This window comes from Lagopus leucura, unplaced genomic scaffold (assembly GCF_019238085.1).
Source record: "Lagopus leucura isolate 7727_CA_CO unplaced genomic scaffold, USGS_WTPT01 Super-Scaffold_100001, whole genome shotgun sequence".
In the NCBI taxonomy this organism is placed as follows: Eukaryota; Metazoa; Chordata; class Aves; order Galliformes; family Phasianidae; genus Lagopus; species Lagopus leucura.
In genome coordinates, this window is record NW_024962262.1 from 53,623,299 (window position 1) to 53,646,677 (window position 23,379).

Below are 23,379 nucleotides of genomic sequence, written 5' to 3' on the forward strand. Positions count from 1 at the left end.
TTTACAAAATGGAAAATAGGCAGACAAAATGACTAAAATATATGATTTCAACAGCAGGGATTCTAATTTACAGCTCAGTGCATTGCCTAGAATGACTGTTCAAGCCTTTGTAATTTCTCTGTCTTATTTAGAGTACTCTTAATAAATTCAACTTCCAGATATACATAAAAAATAACAAAAATAATACTAATAAAATAACTCCTTATCTGAAAACCATAGTGACTGAAATACATCTACTATATGCACACAGTAAAAATGATTCATAGAAATGATTCAGTAGAGGGAAACAAAGAAGAAAGAAAAAAGGCATAAGAGATAAAACTTGGTTTTTGATCTTCTTTTTTACAGAAGTTCACAGAAATGATGTGGTATACCAGCTTTCTAAATCCTCTGCTTTCTTGTGCAATATAGACTAATATTGGACCAAAATCACAATGTCCTGAATTTATATTTATATTACTCTTTCAACATATCTTTTGTAAGATACAGCATCTCCAGAAATTTCATTTTGGGCTTCTTTTTTCTATGATATAAGAAGTCCACTGAGACTCTCAACTTCTAATGCCATTTAATCAATCTGAAAAATTTTAATGAGCTCTTACTAGATCTGATGCAGAGAATATTCATAACTGTTAGATCAGTTAATTAATTTGAATGGAATAAAATGCTAGGGAATACATTTTAAATTAAGAGAGATTTAAATCATTTGGAATTTTTTTGACACACTGATTCTTCATGAGAGTTCCGACCCCTTATAGAAACAGAGGCTTTTTCCAGTCTTAATGATTCTAATATTGTCTAGTCCAGCTGTTAACTATCCCTACCAGGCCCATTAAACCATGCCCCTCAGTGCCACATCTACCCTTTTCTTAAAAAGCTCCAATGGTTGTGACTCCATCACCTCCACAGGAAGCCTGTTCCAATGCATTATGACTCTTTCTGAGAATTTTTTTTTTTCCTACTATCCAACCTGAACCTCCCCTGGCACAAATTAAGGCCATTACCCCTCTTCTTTTCACCAGTTACATGGGAGAAGAGTCCTATCCCCACCTAACTACAACCTCCATTTAGGTAGTTGAAGAGAGCAATAAGGTCCCCCCTAAACCTCCTCTTCTCCAGACTATACAATTCCAGTTCAAATGATCAAGTACATTGGGGTATGTTTTTGAAATGAAGTTGATTCACATATTCAGAACGAAAAGACGAAAAAAAGTTTAGTTAACACTGTTTATATTATGACACATTCATTGCAAATTATTTCACTTTGTATTTCAAGACAACACAAATACCAGTTGGTCTCTGGGTGAAAACTTAGAACATGAAAGGCTGAAGAATCTTATCTACTCATTCCTTATATCTTTGCACACACCTTTTTTTCTCAACAATCCTACAGAGAAATCAGTAATCACAGTCTAAAACACTCAAAAAATTAGTATGCAATGCATTTCTGTAATGAAACTCCAAAACATCAGAATTCATGCTTCACTCAGGATAGACGAGAAGTGAAAAAAATATTTTCAGGAGAATGACAATTTTATTTGAAATAAAAGTGAACACATACTCTCACTACCAATTTATCTTTGAGATATTCTCCCTACAGATTTCTATTTCAGAATCAAGTTTGCAAAGTTATATATGAAGGAGAAACTAAACATTGCTACAGATTGCTCAAACTTACCAGTCTTTAAATCAGAAAACAAGAAATATGATCTCAGAGATTTAGAATGCATAAGTAAATAGATGGATTAGAAAAAATATATACCCCTCTTTATCAAGAAGTATCTTCAATATTTAGCTAAATCAGCCAGGAAGGTGTGAAAAGTGAGCTGATCCATGTTTAAATAACTCTTTCTAAACTTTGAGTAGTGAAGTCATATTTGAAGATTTATTCAGAGAGGAAAATCACTGAACTTTCCTATGCACAGTACTATGCAGTAAATCAGAGTAATCTGCATTACAAATATTATAATGCAGTGAAGGGGAATAACACTTTCCAACAAACTTAAACAATATAAGCACCACTGGGTGGGGGGTTGGGAAGACATTGCTGATTTTTCAAAAATTTTTTAAAATCCTAATCTAAATATTTATAATATTAAGAAAATTATTTGGGTAATTTGTTCCATCCCCTCCTTACCTTCTCTGGAGGTGCAGGAGGGTGAAATCTCTTTGCACAAACTAGAAATGCATCAGGCTGTGGCTTGCCACCCTTCACCTCAGGGTCATCTCCCAGCACAATATGATGAAAAAGATTGAAGAAGTCTTTGTGTCTGGATGTTTTCATCTGAAATGTCACTTCAGCTGAGCTAGTGGCAACAGCTATGGGTATGTTGTGTTTGTGTAAATGTTGGATCAGTTTATTGACCCCTGCAAGACAAATAGATATGTACATTTTATTCTATATTTATATATACATATTTGAGTTATATGTATTAAAATTTCTGCCTATTTATGACATATTTAGCAATATTTCAAAAATGTTGTCTAACTGAATTTAACAACCTATTCTGACTGGTTAGTATCAAAGAGATTTCTTGCTATATTTGAAAAAGTTCTTGTTCCATCAAAGAGTATTCCTTTAAGTATACAATGATTCCGACATCAAATGATGATTTTCTCAAAATATGCTGAAAATAACTTCAAAGCCATTGCATCTATATGCCCATAAGAAGCTTACTTGATGTCCTCAACTTTATAAGCGTTTATTATTTCAAACATATCTAGAGTTATGTTCTTGGAAAAAAAGAATAAATAAACAAATATCAAAGAAATATGCTCTTCTCACTGACTGGCACAGTCTTTAATTTTTGAAACAGTTATCCAACCGGTTTAAACCAGCCCCTAAGAGTGCTTAGTATTTTTTTTTTTTTTACAATTACTAGATAAAGCAATTGGACAGAAAAGTGGAGCTGTCAATCACAGGTGTTAAAACCAGAGCTTTATCTATTGACGATGTGAACCCTGAGTAATGAACATCTTGACCACAATAGATAGAAATTTTAATCTGCTCCAATCTTCTAGCGAAGGTTAATGTCAAGAATGGTGAAAATACAGCAGCCACTGTAAGAAGGTAACGCGCTTTGTTATTCAGTGCAAGTTTTGAATCTCCCATGCAAAGCCTTCAATGTTTCTTCATAGCAGCATTCTGAACACGATACCTCTCTTTAGACTGCTAATTATCTTCAGCCCTGCTGCTTCAAAGCTTCAGCTCATCTGTCAGTACATGTTTACTCTACATTTCTACTGCAGGTAGCCAGCCACAGAAAAGTGCTGTTGCTGAAAGGTTATTTACTCAGGGTTCTCTCTTATATGCTCTCAGCACAGGTCATGATTTCAGTGCATAAACACGTGTGTATTTACCTTCACTTTTTGACTTTCCTACCTATAAGATAGCTGTACCTAACACCTTCAGAGGGCAAAGATTTACATTACTCAGAAAATATATTTCAGTAAAAATATATTCAAGTAATTATTTCAAAATTATATGTGCAAAAACAGCAAAATGGATTAGAAAAAAATATAGAGTGCACTCCTGTGCACTCACTTCCTAGTAGATAACATAGAGTATCAACACCCATCCACCACAGAGAGACCTATCTGTTAAGCTTCTTGGCACCATCCTCTATTCCTCCTACTGGATCAAAAGAAACATAGTTCGCCATTTTTTTCAGTATTAGTTATGGAAGACTTTCCTGATGTGGTACACATACAATTAAAAACCCAGGCCATACAGCATAATTTTTTTCTGTAATAACATCAGGAAGAAACATCTTACATTGTCATGATTTGTTTCCAAACATACTCTTTTCATTTTAAATAACCAAAAAGATAAATAATGTTATTTCTTCTATCCCCTTAAATATTAAGTTTTAGAAGAGACACAGATACTTACTATATTTCTGGGGTAACAGTTACACAACGATGACTATTGGAAAGAAGATTAGGTGAAAAGAACTGTACACTAAATTCAGATACGTAAGCTGAAAGTAAGAAGGATCAACTTTAAACATCATCATGTTTAAAAACAGATAAATCACAAACGTCAATGAAATTAGGAACTTTCGGGGAAAAATAAATACAAATAAAACCTAAACCAATAGGAAGAAATTATTACTCTTGAGACTACAGATATATTTTCAACAAATATTTTGAACAACAAAACCCTTTGGCTAATTATCACACTTCGCTTTTCAGTGACCAATACAAACAAGAAGTACAAAAGTTCAGGAACTCAGATTCCCTTCCTTCTGTTCTCCAGGCACAGCCCTAGCACTCAGCCTCTCCTCAAAGGGAAGTGGTCCAGCTCCTTGATTGCCTTGGTGGCCCTGAAGAATTCCCTCCAGTACGTCCATGTCTCGCTTTGTACTAGGGGCCTCAGAACTTGACACAACAGCATCATCAATGCTGAGCAGAGGGGAAGAATCATTTTTCTGGACATATTGGCCATATTTTGTTTGTAGGGATGCCATTCAGAGGGACCTCAACAGGCTTGAAAGGTGGGACCAGGTGAACCTAATGAGGTTCAACACACAAAGTGCAAGGGCCAGAGGAATCCCAGGCATCCATACAGACTGGAAGGAGCAGTCCTTGAGAGCAGCCTTGCAGAGAAGGACCAGGGGGTCTTGATAGATGAAAATCTTAACATGAGCCAGCAGTGTGCTCTTGCAGCTTGGAAAGCAAATGGTATCATGGACTCTGTCAGAAGAAGGGTGGCCAGCAGGGACAGGGAGGTGATTGTCCCCCTCTACTCTGCTCTTGTGAGGCTCCATCTGGAGTACTGTGTCCAGGTCTGGAGCCCAGTCTGGAGCCCCCAGTACAAGAAAGACAGAGCTGTTGGAGAGGGTCCAGAGGAGGGCCACAAAGATGATCAGGGGACTGGAGCACCTCCCCTCTGAAGACAGACTGAGGGAGCTGGAGAAAAGAAGGCTGCAGGGTGACCTAATTGCAGCCTTTCAGTACCTAAAGGGAGCCTACAAACAGGAGGGGAATCAACTCTTTGAAAAGGTTGACAACTGCAGGACAAGGGGAAATACTTTTAAGTTGAAGGAGGGAAGATTTAGGTTGGATGTCATGGGGAAGTTCTTTATTATGAGAGTGGTGAGGTGCTGGAACAGGCTGCCCAGAGGAGGTTGTGGATGCCCCATCGCTGGAGGTGTTCAAGGCCAGACTGGATGGGGCCCTGGGCAGCCTGGTCTAGTATTAAATGCGGAGGTTGGTGGCCCTGCATGTGGCAGGAGGGTTGGAGATTCATGATCCTTGAGGTCCTTCCAACCCTGGCCATTCTGTGATTCTGTGATTCTATGCAGACAAGAGTACCAGTCTTCCCAGGTTTGTGTCATCTGCAAATTTACTGAAGGTGCACTCCATCCCAACATTCTGATAATTAATGCAGGACTGGACCCACTATTCAACCCTGAGATACTTTGCTCACTATTGGCCTCCAACTAGTCTTTGCATCACCGACCACTACCCTCTGGCCCTGGTTGTCCCCCCAGTCTTTCTGATCCACCTCACTGTCTCTATGAGTCTTAGACTGTATTGAAGCTCACTGCTTACCTCTTTAGTTATGACATTTTATACTGAAATGGCATTATTCATTATGATGTGAAAATTAATAATACACTTGTAACACCCAAAACCTAATTAAATTAAATTATGCCTCAAATAAACAGTGGCATTGTTAGTGACCAATTCTTTCATGACCATAACTATGTACTTTATCTCTCATCCATCTCTGTGTGCCATCCATATACTAATGACATCCAATTAACAGTTTAACTGTTATGCAGTCCCCTGTAATTCCAGAGTTTATCTACACTATATAGCCAGTGCTAATATAACTGTGCTTGAAAAGTCTTGAAGCTGAGATGTAGCATATTCTGTGGAAGAAACGACATGGCTACAGACTTTTTTTTAGAGAACGATCTTGATCAACAGATTTTTGCCCTGTGCACTGAAATTTTTGTTGGAAGGGATATACAGGTCACCATGTACTTTCTTCACATAACTTGCCAGCAAATTATGAGCACAAATACAACTTCACTCTCTTCTTGCTGACCTTCAGCACCCCAAGAAGTTCTTCAAATACATCACACAGTGTTGCTCCTCATTCACTGTGCCAGAGACAGCTTTCTACTCACACTAACAGCATAAGTGTAGAGGACACCTGACCGCTGGGTCACAAAAAACAAGGCACTTTAGACACCCACACTCAAGTCTACAAGTGATTACACAGAAGAAGTAGTCTGTGAGGCTTCAGTGGACATTAGAAAGAAAACATTCACTTCTGAGAAAATGGCTAAAGAAGAAGTGCTTCACATGTTTAAATTAACTATGTACATGCATTATGCTTGTCTTGTATGATTTATGGCCAGTTGTGAACAAATAGAAATCTTAAATATAGTACTCTTTCTTTTAAAAATCATTTACAGTTACTGTGTTAAATGTAACATCAGATCTAAATCAAAGCTTTTCAAGATTTCATCACTCTTTTTAATCAAAGAAAAGCTAACGTTGCCACTCAGGGTTTAGTCAAGTTGATTGGATTTTTAGCCAATTCAATAATAATCCTTTAAGATCTTAAAAGCAATTTACAGTAAAAATCTCAACTGCAACAAAGCATAAAAAGTACTTAAAGAGAAAATAAATCTCACTGAGAACAATAAAAGCCGACTGTTCACCTATGCCACAAACTGATTTTAAAATATTTTTACGTGCTAAAAGAGTTCCAAGCCCATCAGAACAGTGCTATTCATTACCAGCACATTCTTTATCCTCAGGTGAATTCAGTATTGCTGCTATGATGGTGATAGACTGATGGAGGTGGGACTATCCAACACTTGGTGTAATTGCCACGAATCTCGTGAGACTGTGGAAATATCTCTCTCATATCCACCTGTTTTGTTTTTGTTCCGAGACATCATTTTTTTTTAAAAAAAAGCTATTTGTAATGGTACGTTATCTTTTCACTGAGTTTCAGAAGTATAAATGGAAACTAATAACCTACTCCTCATCTGGAAAAATAATTGGCTATAATGAAGAATTCTATCTTCTCATCTTACTTTTCTCTAAAGAGCACCAAAGATTCTTCTAGAGCCATTGGGTCTCCTTGTTTACCAAGCCTTTAATTTTGTCATAGTCTAGACATTCTGACACAGGTAAGCCCATGGGAAAAAAAAAAAAAAACAACCTGCTAAATTTTACATAATTTGAAATCTCTCTCAACTGTATTTATTACTTCCTGGTAAAAGCCTTTTTGGGGTAGCAGCTCTTCAGGACTTAGTGCAAAGGCCAAATGTTTGAAATCAGCCAAACAGACATGATCACTCCCAGTGTGCAGCAGTTAATTGATAGATGTTTTGGAGTTATAGGTTCATTGAATCCAGAACAGACTCACCAAAAAAAAAAAAAAAAAGTTTTTTTTTTTTTTTTTTTTTTACCATTAAAACAATAATATCAAGGAAAAGAAAACGTGGTAGGAAGTCTGTTTAACTCTAAAGGGCACAGATGCTGATTGAGGAAATAATTACTAAGCAAACTAAACTAGAATGCTGGTTGACTAGAACTGTTACGATTTAATAGAAAAAAAGAAGACATACAGCTCTAGAATAAGTTCTTATTGAAACCTGTACTAATTCTCTTCTTCTAATTTCTAATTCACTTTATTCAGTAAGTGAATAAACTAAGCTTTGAAAATATCTACTCCAGACTACAAGAGATAGTCTGAACAGGAAGATGGTTTCCACTTCACATTCTGCAATGGCTGAAAAGGAACTGCAAAGGAAAAAAATCCCAGTTCTCACAAAGATGACCCAGGAGGGGAAAATTTCTGAAAAAAGCACACCACCACACAATCCTCAAGCATCTGTGCTTTGTAATGATGCTGAACCAAAAAAAAAAAAAAGAGACAAGTATGAAAGAACAGCGTTAATTTCTTAACTTTGACATGGCAATAGTACCTACTGACAGCTGTGTAACTTGGAGGTAGATTTTTCTGGCTGTGCATATATTCTAGGTTTATGTTAACAGTACACCCATAGATTCTCTTCTCATTGTAGATTAAAACTCTATTTGACTAGAATTTGATACATTGAGGCTTGCTGGTCAGCCTAGCTATATCGAAATCTTGCAATCTGCACCTTCAGATACTAGTATCTTTGAAAGCTTTTATGCAGAGGCATGGCTTTGATACATACTGTCCAACAACACTTCTATACCATCCCTAACCACCAATAACATAACTGTCAATTACTTGATTGGGAATTAACAGACTTATCACTGCTGGAAATAATGCATACCATTAATAAATATGATATTAAGAAAGAAATATGACGCATAAATATTACTGTTCCTTATCAATCAAAATTCAAATCTTATTTCCCAGAAAAAATTGTCAAAATAGATTGAAACTAGAATGCTACCTGCCTAATAGCTGTCAAGTTGACCAGATAGAGGCTCGTCATGTCAGAATCACCTTACTCCTTCCAATATCAAGACAATTAACTTTTACTTTCCTGTATTTCCTGATTACAATCTGAAACACCAGATTAGTCAGAGAACACTGTAAACCTAAAATGTCAACACTACCTTACATCTTAGACAACACCTGCATGATGCTCATTCTTACTTAAAGAATATTAAAAAGCAGCAGAATAAATCCATGAGGCTTATATTAAATAATGTTCTCAGAAGATATAAAAGTACATAAGAAAGGTATCAATTAAAAAACTATAGCTATCAGAATGAAGCATAGGTTAGCCTTTAAATAAAATAAATACTAAGTAGCTAGTGCAATTTTTTCTAGATTAATACCTAACATCAACCTGGGTTTCTTAAAATTCATGGCAATTCAGCTTCTATCTCATACATGGGTACAAAGTACAAATCCCATTGCTTCAGTGACCAAGCCTGCATTTGATCCTCACATTGGCATAAAGAATTAAGTATTTACACTAACATTAATTCTGCTTTAGAGAATTGTCTGAAGAAAATTATCCCATGTATACAGTTGAACTGAAAGAGTAACCAGTTGAACAATTCTGGCAACGATAAAAATGTCTACGTTTGCCTCAGTAAGAATTTTTCTTGATTCATCTATAATAGACAAGCAAGCCCAGAACTCTTTTTTTGAAGTAAGAAACAGTGCAAAGCTTAATGTTTCCTTTGCTAATTTATTCCATCACCTCTCTGCATCTGTATTCAAGCTACTTCACTGACATTAACATAATCCCCAGCAAATATAGACTATTCACTCAGTGGCATCTACTACATGTGCTGCTCCATTAAAGTGACTCTCCTCTGTGATTTCTAACACTTCCACCACCGATCTATCTATCCAACAGTTTTTAAACCCAGACAAAGGTTTTCTTTGTCTTGCATGAGATAAATCTGAAGAAGTTTTTTCATTTTTTTTATGTCAAACAAATCTCTCCATCATTTTTGTTTACCTAGCAAGCTTAACTAGGCTTACAGTCTTAGTTGGATCTACATGTGAGAAAGGCACAGTTTCAAAAATGCTGCATATAAAAAGCATCAGAGAGACATGCAGATAAGTTGGCTGAGCAGGAGATTCAAATTTTTAGTTACCTAAGCAAATACATATTTTCTTTCTGCTTCTTTTTATTCAGTTTTAACACATCATATATTTTTAACAATTAACCTCTTAATGCCTTATGGGACTAGATATAAAAAAAGGATCTAAAAATTAAAATGATATAATTAACGTGCTGCAGCAATTGCCAGAAAACAAACACGCAAACAAAAAAAACAAGCACACACTGAAAGAGAAAAAAATCTCTTTGGAATTGTTTTAGTGACATGTAGTGACTTCATTTAAATACACATATATTTTTGTTTGTTTTTTTTTTCATTTCTCCCACACTTCCTTCTTTTTTTCCCCCATAAATTATTGATATTTGCTCCAGGACTTTTTCTTTTCTTTTTTTTTCTTTTCTTAGAAAAAGTTAACAGCAGTCCTAGCTTTAAATATTGCTTATGTTTTTATGGATGAGGATTCTTCTCTAAGCATTCCACATGTAAAAGTAATGGAATATAATGCATGAGTTTATATCATAAATGAGATTCATAAAAAAATAAAAATGGGCAAATACATTTACCTGTACATCAAAAAGAATATCTGGGCTTAAAGTTGGACTAGAGAAAAATGACTTACTGTGTTACACAGTTGCCAGTAACCATTCTAAAGAATTCCTAGTTTATGAAACTAAACTTGGGCATATTCACATTGCTTTTTATTCTGTACTTAAAACACATAAAGAGCAGCTGTTTCAAGTAAATAAGAAAAAAAAAATCAGTACTTTTAACAGACAAAATATCTTTCACAAGTAACAGATTTGAATAAAACTTGCTAAAGCAAGAGAGATGAAACTGAGTCTCTAAGAGGAACTTTTACTGACATCAGATTAAAAAATTCTACTTTGGCTAGCAGTTAGCTAATTCCATAAGCAGTTTATAAATACTAAAGAGAAGCATACCTGGCATCAATTCAGCTGTATGGAATATCTTCTCCTGCTTCATTTTACTTTCATGTAGTAACTCCTCTTTGGTTATTGGAAGATCTAGAACATCTCGAATAATCTGTGCCCCTTCTAGTGCTTTTTTACCCATGACTAATGATTTTATATCCCAAGTATAGGTCTTTCCAAAACGCCCACATATCTCTTCAAATACCAATGTATAGAGACGTTCAGTATCTGCCAAAAAACAAAGAAACAAAAAAAGAAACAACAATAGATTACAAATACATGCAGCCAGTTGACCAGCCAGTCTTAACAAACAGGATAGTGTAAATGATCATACAGCACTCTTCCAGGAATAAGAAAGTATATTGTTTCACCGAGAGAAAGCCAGCCTTCTATGATCACTTCAGAGATATGTGGGTCCTTCAAGCTGTCCCTTCTATATTCAGAAAAGGTTACTGAGGTTTACAACAAAGAACTATCTAGACCTATTCTTCCATCAACTTTCTTTTCCACTGGCAGTTTACATTACAGGTTAGCAACCACTGACTTAATTAAAATGCTGTACTTATTCCTTGAATGGGAAAGAAAAGAAAGGAAGGAAATCTGGTTCTCAGGGATGTCATTACATATTGCACGTAAATTGGGAAAAAAAATTAATTATTTAAGAGGATCTTTGAACAGAAGCTTCAGAGTGCTTTCAAAAGACACTACAGTCATTATTATAGTGCTGCTGGCATATCTGCATTTACATGTGATTACTCAAGCAGAACACACCTACTTGATTTCTTGGATTTCCAAGGGGGTTCTGGCAAGAGTAAACTTCAGGCTGAATTTTGCCAGTGAAAGGTGTTTATTGTTTCAAAACTCTTTTTTTCTTTTTTTTCTTTTTTTTTTTTTTTTAAATAACAGTATACAATCCTTCCTGTCTTCTCCATACGATAAATCATTGAAGGAGGTCAATAACGTTTAATTTGACACCACACAGAGGAAGAAAAGTCCTTTTAGCTCTTGATTTCATTTTTACGATCCTGAACAGTGGTATTTCTACTAGACTGTTTATCTTTTTGAGTTGTCTCATTTGGAACAAAACTACTGTTGTTACCCATCCTTTAATTTCCTTCTCATGCATTTTTTTGCCTTCTGTACCTCTAAAGGACTGCTTATTATTATCATGTTAGCAGTGAAAGACAAAAGTAATGAAAGAAAGTAGCTGCATTTATGACATTTGTCTAGAGAGATCAGGGACTTATCTTGTCACCATATCTTTTGCTATGCAAAAATATTTTTACAGGGAAAATAAAATACTGAAATTATTCATGGGCACCTTGCCTTACTTTCTGAATACTTAGGATGTAAGCAACAGCATTTAAATTGTAAGACAATACAGGTACTATGAAAAAGACAATGAAGAAAGAAAAGCAGAGCCTACGGCTACAGTATACCCAGTGACCTTCCTCTGCAGTCTGACAAATGCTCACTGCTTAACCTAGTAATCTGCTTGTCCCGAGATCAGCAGATGGTTCTGATCTGAAATCAAATGAGAAACATCACTGCACCTATATCATTGTGTGACCACATAACAGTGCAGAAGACATGCATTGCTGCCTGCCAGAACAATCTCTTTCATCTTTTCCTTCAATAACCAGAAAAGATGTTGAGCCAAAAGAAAAGCTAGAGAACCAGTGCACCTGTCTGCTCTGTTCAACAGAGTAGCAAACTATTTATAAAAAGTTCTTTGCACAAATATAAGAGAAAAATAATAACAGCTGATGTACAAATGCTTCTCAGCCAATCATACTTAATGGGAAAATGTTAGGAGTAACCTAGAAAGTCATAAAACACACATCAAATGCATCACACTATGCATCTGAATCAGAAGAAACACAACTGGCTTGGCATTAAAAAGCGATAAGCTGGCTAGCACCAGGAAGAAAAAAAAACAAACCTTGTTTGCTTTACACTGCCAGGTAATACACTGCCAGCAAGCTGAGAAGGTGAGTTAAGAACAAAACGTTTCAATTTTCACAGTTCTTTCCTTCTATTTCTCAGATGTATTGATTTTTCTTGTACATCATTTAGGGTCAACTGTTGACCCTAAGTTGAAAATTGAAACTGAAAATTAATCCTCATCTTATTAAGCAACACACAGCAAACTATGCAGAAATAAAACGAAACAAGGAATTAAAAACCTAGTTGCAGAGCAAGGCGTTTTTTTTTTTCCTGCCTGTACAATCATTCCATTAATCTGTTTGAAAGTGAATGACTCAACTGTATAGCTACTCAATTTAATAGCCTCCCGCATTTAAATATCACATGATATACTTGAGAACAAAATCTTGTCTTCTTAAATAAATGCTTAATAATGTCTAGATTACAGACTAAAACACGTTAGATAATGGTGAAGTTCGCAGACCAAAGAGCACTTATAAACAACCTTGTGTCAAACCTATTAAAATAATTAAATATTATGCTACTTGCATTGCATTGGAAATTAGTTCTCTTGACGCCAATAGAAATAATAACTAAAAAAAAAAAAAAAAGGAAAAAACTCTGGTCAGTATACAAATAATCATTCATATATTTAATTTAAATGTGAATTAGTCTCACTTGTGCTTAAAGCAACACAAATGCTTAAATAAGCAGATTATCAGAAAGCCTTCTTTCCTTCCCATTCTGTATTTCACTTGCTCAAACAGACACGAGCTGCTACACAGCACAGAAAGAAAATATGAAATCTGGGAAATAGAAGTTACACCCCAACTGCACACATACACCACACAACCTCCAATCAGAATCTGAGAAGACTACTACTGGAAAAGACACAGGTTTTGGATAAGCGTAACAGCTAAAGACATGCAATCCTTTTGACTAAACAAACAAAAATCTGTACACCCCTCTTATAACCACACAGCAGTAACTAAATACCTATACAAATTCAAGTCTGGGAGATCTGAAAAAACTAATCAGTTGTGACCTGACAATACAGAGGACCAGCACATTCTTTAGGGTTTCTTCTCAGACTGAGGGCTGTGGTCATAATTAGAGATTTATCATTGCATAAAATAATTAACAATCAGTGTAGGTTATTGTATATAATTTGTAGCTCTTAGCGTTGCCTATATTTCCACAGATTTTCTAAAATTTGGTGTTACATGGACCTTTCAGTCACCTGAATTCTTTTCAGATCCAAATTCCTATCAATCAGCATGCATTATACTCATGACCTGGAGTCAGACTTTACATAGAAAATCCTGAGTCATTCAGTCCTTGGAGTAAGATATTGGTGGAGGCATCCTCGGCCATGGGACAGCATAGGCTTTGCTCTCTAGCAGCAATTCCTGCCTAAGTCCCACTTAGGGCTTGGAGCTGCCTGACTTTAAAACACCAGGCAGTGCTATGTGTATTTTCATGTTTCCCTGTTTAAAGACAGGGGTCACCACATCCTAGTGACACAGCAGCTGGGAAATACTAACACTGATGGGCTTAATCAGACATTGATTGGAGTCCCCCACACTTGAGTCTTGGTATCTCTATTGCACTTATCATTCTGACAGTGGGTGACCACACAGTTCTGTGGCCAGAGAGGAGAGGGAGAAGGGAACAGAGTTGTAAATTCACAGTCTGCTTACGCAGTATGGATATTTACCTTACTACAAGCTAACCATATCACCGTATGTCAGGAACAGGAGAGACCCGTCATACATACAAGCTAAGCTAGGTTTTCACCCAACTGTAACAAGAAATAATCCACAAAAGCTGATTTACAAATGTTTAAGTAAAGTCAGAAACTATTGCTGACTATAAAGAAATGACTATAAATGAAATTACTATAAAGAAATTGAAGTTCAATTCAAGCACATCAATATAGGCATCTAGCGGTATCTTAATACGTCCAGACATCCATAGAGCCAATGAGGCCCACACCAGACTGCAAGAGTAGCTGGAGGTTTAGCCAGGTGCTATACAGCAACCCAAATTGTGATAAACATATATGTTTATGAAAGTGAATTTGACCCCAGCTGCTAGCTCACATTAGGAACATTTATCAAGAACACAGCAAAACACATGTGGCTGTGGTCTGTTCCAACAGGAGGAAAAAAAGCAAGATTTCTCAGCCCCTGAAATTGGCAGCAAATGTATTAACTTCAGCTTTATTGTCTCCTGCTTTTCAAAATATTCTTAATATTTCCAATTGTCATTCCTTGGTGCATCTTTTACACAGACATCATCAGCATGATGCACTGCTCATCCACTAACCACAGTTCACTGAGAATGACTGACATGCATTCCCCAACCACATATCATCTTGCAGTCATTTTTATATCAATTGTTCTACACAAAAAGCAAAAGCATCCCCACTGATGCTGTTTACAGTGTGTAAAACCCAATCATAACAAATACAAATAAAGTGACAAGAATGACATAGGTGCCAGATTGCTCAGCTTGTGATTGAGCAAAAAAAATTATGCTAGCATACATGCAGAAAGGTCTGTAGGTCACTTGGCAACAGACACAGTGGAAGACATGGGTGTATGAGCTGTTCAAATCACTGCAGTCAGAATTAGAAGTGCAGGCCTACCTAAGTTAAGGGTACAGCAGTCACCAATTCTTATCTAAACCTCAGTTTCACCACTGCTTACTTATACAACATGGCTTAAGACAGAAAATTATGACTTTGTGAATGAATTAGGAACTTTTTTTTTGTATGACTTCTGAACGTCTGCAAGTAATTTTATAACACATTTAAAATAATCTCCAGCTTATCAAGGAAATAAGGTTAGTACAAGTACATAAAAGTTTATCTTAGCTGTTCGCTTTGAGTTTGAATAAACTATCCAATCTTTGTTACAAATTCCCTTGATGCAATATATCTATGATTAATATTTAAGCTAGAAGTAAACAGAACTTCAATCCTATGAATTCAATACTTTCTAGTAAGCCAAAATCAGATCCAGACTAAAATTGCCAAGATTTTTATTTTGATAGAGGAGAGAGAGCTTGTTAGGTAAAGAGGAAATTTTAATTCCAGCAAAAGGTTTATTATGTCCATAGTCATGAAGCAGGTTTTTCTCTGTGTGGAAGAGAATCATCTTAAGTATTCATTTAAGACAAATTCAAACTTGAATGGTCATTCTTATCACAATTTTGGCCCACATATGAGAAAACCTCATAAGATTTTGTCATCAACACAGAATGAATTTACACATATTACTATGATTTTGCTTTCCTATTAGTATTTCACAATGCTCCTTCAAATCCCAGAGGATATGCAACAACATATGAACCCATGCAAGTGTTCATTTATGGCACAAAATATAATTATAAACCATAATATAATTATAGAAGTGGAAACGTTACTGTGCTAATTGTCACAAAGTTGCAAAAAGCACAGTAAACAAGTGCTAACTTGCAAACACATCCGTGCAGCTGCTGAAATGATAGGAGAAATGAGCATTCAAAAAAGTATGTAAGATTGTTCTTCTAGTTATAGAAATAATAAAAGCATATTTATATTTTCTGTCATTTCTGAATATAAGGTAGCAGAGGCCTTCCTTGCTGTGTTTGTGTTTGTTTTTTTTTCCTCCCATTATATCAATGGAAGCGGGAAAGAACACTGGATATAAATGCAGTACTGGCAAAGTCAAAATAGTGACAGATTTCCCAAAAGAAAGACTAACTTTGTCAAGTCTTGTCAACTATCACATGCAAAACTCAATCAATAGTCCTCCAAGCTTCATGCCCACCTACACTGACATGCAAAATCATGAACTGACAGTCCTTTTCCCTCTCCAGCCTATTAAAGGTAGAGCTGATCAGCTCACTAATAGCTGAATTGTGCCAAGTCTATGAGACTCAGGAGCACAATTGCTGCAGCACTGCATAAAAGCCAGGGAACAAGTGTCTCTTAGTAAGGGCTCTGTCTTCTAAAGAGATTCATCAACAAGCATACTGCTCTGCAGTATATCTCTCCCCACAAGCAGTACATGTGCTTCGCTTGTTTGATCACAAAGTTGGACCAGTACTTATAAACATGGATGTGAATATGAAACAGAAACACACATTTCCAAATGGCACATGGACTATCACAGAGTTTATGAAATGTCACTGCCAAGATAAAATTTATATAAGTATCCACAAACCTTGCAAGATCCTATTGGTGCTTTTCATAAGCAGAAAAAGAATACAAAACTGACAGCCTGTGAACAACAAACTTAGAATAAGACATTCTCTTAAGCCAAAAAGTAATGCAAGATACTATCCACAAAAAGTTTATCAATTACAGTTCCATCTCAAAAAAAAAAAAAAAAAAAAAAAAAATTACTACAATGGCAAAATACTAATACCTAAAAAAAATTCAACAGCATTATAGCAACCAGTCACTGAAGTAGCAATAGTTTATTCCACTGAAAAAACACAGAGTATAATTCATTCTCCATTCTTTTTCTTTCATTTAGCATTTCATTCAGATGGAATCTGAACCTTTCCCCTTTAGTTTCAGCACTCAAACAAGATGGACAAAAACAGCATAAACAATGCAAAAACCATTAAGCAACTATATAACTGACACTGGAACAAATCTAAAATTGCAAAACGGAATTCAAACCATCCAGAACCACTGGAGAATTAGAGATGAAAGTTCCTGAGAAAGCAAAACAACCATTAAAAGGGGGAAGAAGAATTAAGATTTTTGTTTCTAAATAATCTTTAGTAGACAAGAGTCTTGTAATATGTCTTGCAGTTCCCTCCCAACACCTTTCCATTCATCCTTGCATCACTGAGAGAGCTAGCTTAAAAATGCAAAACTACAGCTATTTGTGATGGCTAAAAGCTGAAGAAAACAGCAGTGTAACAGCTGACCACAGAATCACTTACAGCAGCTTAGCAAGAGGGTGGATGAGAAACGCAACAGAAATTGCTTTCTGCACAATAGCCTAGCAGTTACAGCACTAGTCCAGAAAATGAGATTGAACCTTTCAATCTATCCTTAGGATCTAAGCCAACTTCTCTAACATCTCAATAGATTTTTGTTACATATGATGTGTGTATACAATACACGCAGAAACTGTTGAGGGTGAGGGAGAGGTGTTTTAAAGGCATCAGCTGCCTTTTAAACAATAAAACTTAGATGAGAGATAGCCAGTGAATCCAAATCAACCCGGAGCCTGTTGAATTAAGGGCACAAAGGGTTGTGGGTTGAAACACCTTAGCAAAGAGGGCCTCCAGAGGATTGAAGGAACAAGAATGTTCTATTCTTCGCTATATCATTTCCCCCTGTTGCTTCCAAATGAACTTGCTTATGGAAAAAATGAAACTAAATTTGTCACCATACAGAGGCAATCATTTCAGTCACTGTCACAGAAAGAAATAAACACCACTTCTATGTGTGCTCAATCAAACAATTTGAGCCATGCCTCAATTTCAAGGCATGGGGTGTTGGTGTCCACAGTCAAGGAGGCTGAATCCAAATGCAATCTGCTCATGGAATCAGTCAAATGAAACTCTACTACAGTATCCAAGTCTTATAAACTTTGGACTGATCTACTTTCATAAGTACTATTAAGTTTATCTTACTGTAACTTAAAGCTTAAGGTTAGTAAAACGTATATGAAGATAACCAGGAAGCACTAAGTAATAGCTGCTTCAAAATCACAAGGAGAAGTTTATTCTGTAAACCATTTTACATAAATGATAAACTGCAATTTCTGAAAGATAAAGAAAATGTAATGACTATAATTGCTGAAAATTAAAATTATTGCTCCGATTTGAGCAATGATTTGCAAATCATTATATTTTTGATTAGCACTTAAAATCATTGAAATGATCCATTATTCATTTTAGTAGAGAGCAGGAAGTCTGTTTTGGAGCTTTAATTTTTGCAAATCTATTTCTTATGTTGTACTGGAATATTAATAGAAGTACACTCCAAGATATACCATTATGCTACACAGTGCTTACTTCACTAAGTCCAAGGAAACACAATGCCACTGGCTAACTCAGTTAAAGCACTGCCAGTCTGTTTGTCCTTCTCTGATACAATGCATCTTACCACTAATTCAACTTATTGTTAACAGGCGTAAAAGGAAAGTAAGCTTAGTATCCAAAAAATAATAGCTGCATAGAGCTGTGCCCAAAGAAGCATCACATATTTGCCCCCCTGGGATTATACTAGGAAAATTCTTCTACAGAGCTAAAGAGGAAGTCTATTTCTCATTTTGTATGCAAAGAAATATTTTATTTCTTTGGGGAATGAGTGGGGAAAAAGCTTTTGGAGAATAGGGTGGGGAAGAAGCTTCTGAATAAATTCAAAAGGTTCTTAGTTTGCACTAATAAAGCAGATATCTTAATGCAATCTTGTATTCACATATGCACCTTACCTTTTTTTTTTTTTTTTTTTTTTTTTAAATGCCATAGGGAACTGAAAGAAACAGTTTGAGAATAAATCATTTAAATATTTTCCTGACATGGTGTTGTAAAAAAAAATATTCCACCACCAGTACAGCAGAGCAAATGAGAAACTAAAGATAAATCTGTATTTCAGTTCAAGTAAACAAGGTAACCCAATTTGATATGGCAGACAATATATATGACATAATTAAAAACATTTTAAAACTACACTTATTAAGCATCAGTTATGTGACAACACCTAATTTGTTTAAAAGTAGAAAAGACATTGATACTATCATAGAAACTATCTGATATGCTGATATGCTCTTAGGCATTCATGAAGACCCTTAAGCATTTAAAAAAAAAAAGAAAAGACAACCATGAAAAAGCTTTTGACATGGTGCCAACATCTGCTTGTTAGGGCTAAACCTACAGCTAACAGAGGCATGGATTTTTAAGATGCATGTGACAAGTCATAGTTATACTCTGATTAGCATATGAACAACTACAACATGGCAACAGTAAAATACAAGGACGATTCTCACCCAGAAGAGCAATCACTAGCTCCTGGAAGAACAGCTTACACCAGGCTTACAGTGAACTCAGCCTTTCACCAACAGGGTTTATCTTCTTGATTCACTGCTGACAACACATGGCTACAGTATTGTCTTTAGGAATGCAAAACAGGATTTTAAATGTTACCTTGAAGTGAGATGCTCCAAGGCACCTGGATGAAACCACCATGTAAGGTAGATGAAAGAAAAAGGGTTGCTATGTTACTGACGTTAGCAGAAGAAAAAAAAATATCTTAATTAAGATGTACTTTCTCTCTAGGAAAAGCTATAACATAACCTTCCCTGAACAAATATGCCAGAAATGTTTTGCTTAACTCATAATCTGAAGCAGAAAACAATGGAAAAAGGAATCTGAAGGAGAGGGGAAAAGAGTTAGAAAACTTTATTCCCTCCTACAAGAAAAAAAAAATTAAAAAGGCATGAAAATTATCTTCAGCACACCACATTCTCTCCAAATACCAATTTCCTTATTATCAGGAAGATTTTCCTTGCCCAGGAGAGGTACGTATACGCAAAGATTTAGGCGAGTTGAGAACTCAACATGTTTGACTTCCAGTGTTACATATTTCTAAATCACTCACAGGAATACTGCCCCAAAAGCCAATTTCCTAAATAGTGGAAACACTTCAAAAGACAGAGTGACTTTAATAGAGAAGAAAAATACTTTTCCAGTGTAGCCTTGAACAATGTTCTAAACTTAATTGCAGCAATGTGTCAAAAATATACTGCCACAAGGGATGTGTAAAGGACTATAGATTAATAAAGCTAATCTCTTCCTTCCACTCAAGTGCATCTAAAAAACTTGAAGTAAACCAGCTGATAAAGTAAATTCTCTGTGGTCATAATATTTAAGCAGAGAAAACATTATCAATGTGGTTGATTTTCCAAGGGAGGATATTTGATCTTGCCTGACTGCCTACATTATAGGAGAAAGTTTGAGAAATACTGCACGACCTACCCACATTATCTCCCTAAAAGCAGTTTGCTAAGAACTCCTAACCTTAGCCACTGTAATAAAAAAAAAGATGTGCATACATGCAAATCATGTGGTAAGTGCGACAGAGGAAACCGAAAACTACATTTTATGAGCTGAAATCACTGTTCGTCTGAAAATCATAGATGAAACCTCAAAATTATTCTACAGGTACCAGTTTAGGGTACTTCTAACACCATATAAATGTGGAATTTTACCTAGAGAAGCCAGAGAGCTCACTGAAGTTGTATGACTACAACCCCTGTCTCCTACATGGGAAGCTGAGGATTGGAGTTCAGGCCATTATCGCTATCTTACATGGTGACCGCAAGCCTTTTCCCCCTTTCTTTTCTCCAGACTCCTGGTAAAAAAAGAGGCATATCTTAACAGGCTACAAAGACAGCAAGCAGCCTACAGAAGAAACACAAAGAGTTAAGCAGTGGAGTGTCATGACTGCTATTTTATCCGCTTTTTTGTTTGTTTGTTTCCTAACACCACAGAACTACCAAAGACTTCACTTTGTTCTAGACTATAATCAGATGCTTTATGACTGACACAAAGTAAAAACTTACACTTGGCCAGGAAAGCTTTTCACAACTAAATCTCCCCGAATCCAGTGATACACAGATACCTAAATGCTTTTGTGCTTGAGCTTAAACACTATCTGCACTCCAGCCAATGCTGTGCGCTGAGCTTACCTTGCATTACAAGAGGAACTTTTCCTGCATGTAGGAAATGAAGACCTGCTATTCAACTACAGTTGAACTGCATCAGTATTCTTTTGTAGGAATATTCCCCAGTAAATTGCCACCTGTACAATTCAGTGTGTAATAGCAATCATTTAATATATATTTTTTTCATGAATATTCACACAATAACTCTCAAGACATCCCACAGCCTGCTACTAAAGTGCTTTATAGTTTTATTTCCAATACATATTAAAAACTGTGCTGAAAGTCTTAGACTCTCTGCATAAATGAAGAAGTCTGCCTAGTGATACTACTAAATACTGACAATAACAATAGTGAATACAGTATTCCTTTTTAACTGAAAAAACTTGTTTTGAGCTTGGCTTCAGTTTTGAAAATTGTGCACTAGGTTGTATCGTCTGTCAACGAACACTACCTCTCATCATACATAGTCACTACTTAATACAGAAGATGCAGACTGACTTGGGAGAGTGAACAACAAATGTGAGGCATGCATTAGCTCCCGTAAGATATGGAGGAGACATTTCAAAATTAAATACCTAATGCAAATTATTACCTGTGAAATGGATTAAAACCAGCCCAGTCTGAAGCCATTTCAGTGATCTCCATTGGGGGGGGGGAGGGGAAGAGAGGAGGGAGGTGGAAATCATCAATATGCCTCTATTGTACACAAAAATAATTATATTTCAGCAGAAGTGCCCTTAGAGAGACTAAAATTCGGCACGCATTGGGTACCAAAATGCACTGGATATACTGGACCAGTCCTAACTTGCACATAAATATTAAACTTTTTCTAGAGTGGCATTTCCTAGTAGAGAGAACATGACTGAGAACCAATTCTCCTTTGATGTCTAGGTTTTGCACAACACTGAGCCAGTATTATGACACTTGAAGGCAATTATAACTGTAAACTAGCATAAGATCTTCAAACATTAAAATTTATTTATTTAACTTCTTCCAGCTTGTTTAAAACATGGAAAAAATAAGAATACCATGGATGTCTTATAAAAAAACCAACAACAACAAACAAACATAAAAATCATGGACACTGCAATCCTGGAAGAATACAGTGATTACAAAAGGTTGCAGACAAGAACCTCGCTAGCACCTTGGTGAACCCAATTCATATGAGGGCTATAGGAAAAATACGAAGCTGATAGAAGATGCTTTGACAGCAGCTATTAAGGTTATATTTTCAGCTATCTCAGAGGGGAAAGGTTGAATCTTATTTTAGTAGAGAGTGTTTCTGGGCATAATGGAAATGTTATGTTATGACTGTGTTTTGAATGTGACAGCTTAGAATTACAAAAAACACTGCTGTGTATCCTACTAAATGAAATAAAAAATACACCTTCAGAGACTCAAAGAATGCAAGAAACTGTAGTCCATCATTTCATTCTTCCATGCAATTAATGTGCTAAAATAAAAGCAGATATTCTTGACTGGATTAGCTGCCATTCCTTTTTCACTCAATCTCTCTTTTCTTCTACCACAGTTCTGTGAGCAAAAGTCAGAGTTTTTTGTCTTAATTAACAAGCAGCTTCACTCATCTACCGTTTATCTTTAATAAGCCTGAAGCAGGAGTTACGTCACTGGGGTGTGCTTAGTCCTACTGCAACAACACTTGCAGAACATGGGCTGGCAAAGCATAAGCCCAGTAAGTACGCAAACAGCATTCCTGCTTTACTTCCAAAAGTAGCCCCATTTTCCTTCCTTTTATCCAAAGACTAAAGAAAAAAGAAAAAAAAAAAAAGAAAAAAAAAAATAAAGGAAAATATCCAGAAGTCTTTCACTCACTCATTACCCAAAATTAGCAACAAATCTCCTGAATCAATTAAGGTACAATGTACAAGCAGGAAGCAATCAAAGTCATTGTTTCTAAATATAAATACCTTAAATAAGGCAGGCATTTCCAATTCCATAGTAACGAACCTGAAATTAGATTTACAAAAAAAAGAATGCTTTGCTCCATAGCAACAATTTGCTATCACTCTGCTTGTAAATGAGCAAATTGTGCCTGAAGTGCAGTGCAGGGAACTTCACACTTCGGAAGTGGTGAGAAGTTTAAGGAAATGTGGAAAAAATTTGATCTCTCTGATGAGCACCTGAAAAGGCATGGGAAAAAATAACAGCTAGAAATCATTAATATAAGACTGATCCATAAAACTTTACTCCATTCTGTTCTTAAGAGCTGATGCTTTTTTATCTTTCAATTCTAATGGTAACAAATCTCTGTAGTTTCCTATTACAAGAAA

The 23,379-nt window shown here is 35.9% G+C and overlaps 1 protein-coding gene across 1 annotated transcript in view; it reads right to left on the bottom strand.

Moving 5' to 3' along the window:
* LOC122177719 (pseudouridine 5'-phosphatase) overlaps positions 1-23,379 on the bottom strand; it is a 59,688-nt gene that overhangs the window by 23,854 nt on the left and 12,455 nt on the right. Inside the window, exons 2-3 of the mRNA XM_042867373.1 lie at positions 10,494-10,712; positions 2,138-2,367 (exon numbers count right to left, since the gene is read on the bottom strand). Of these exons, the coding sequence (XP_042723307.1) occupies positions 2,138-2,367; positions 10,494-10,712 (449 nt within the window). The remainder of the gene's footprint in view (positions 1-2,137; positions 2,368-10,493; positions 10,713-23,379) is intronic.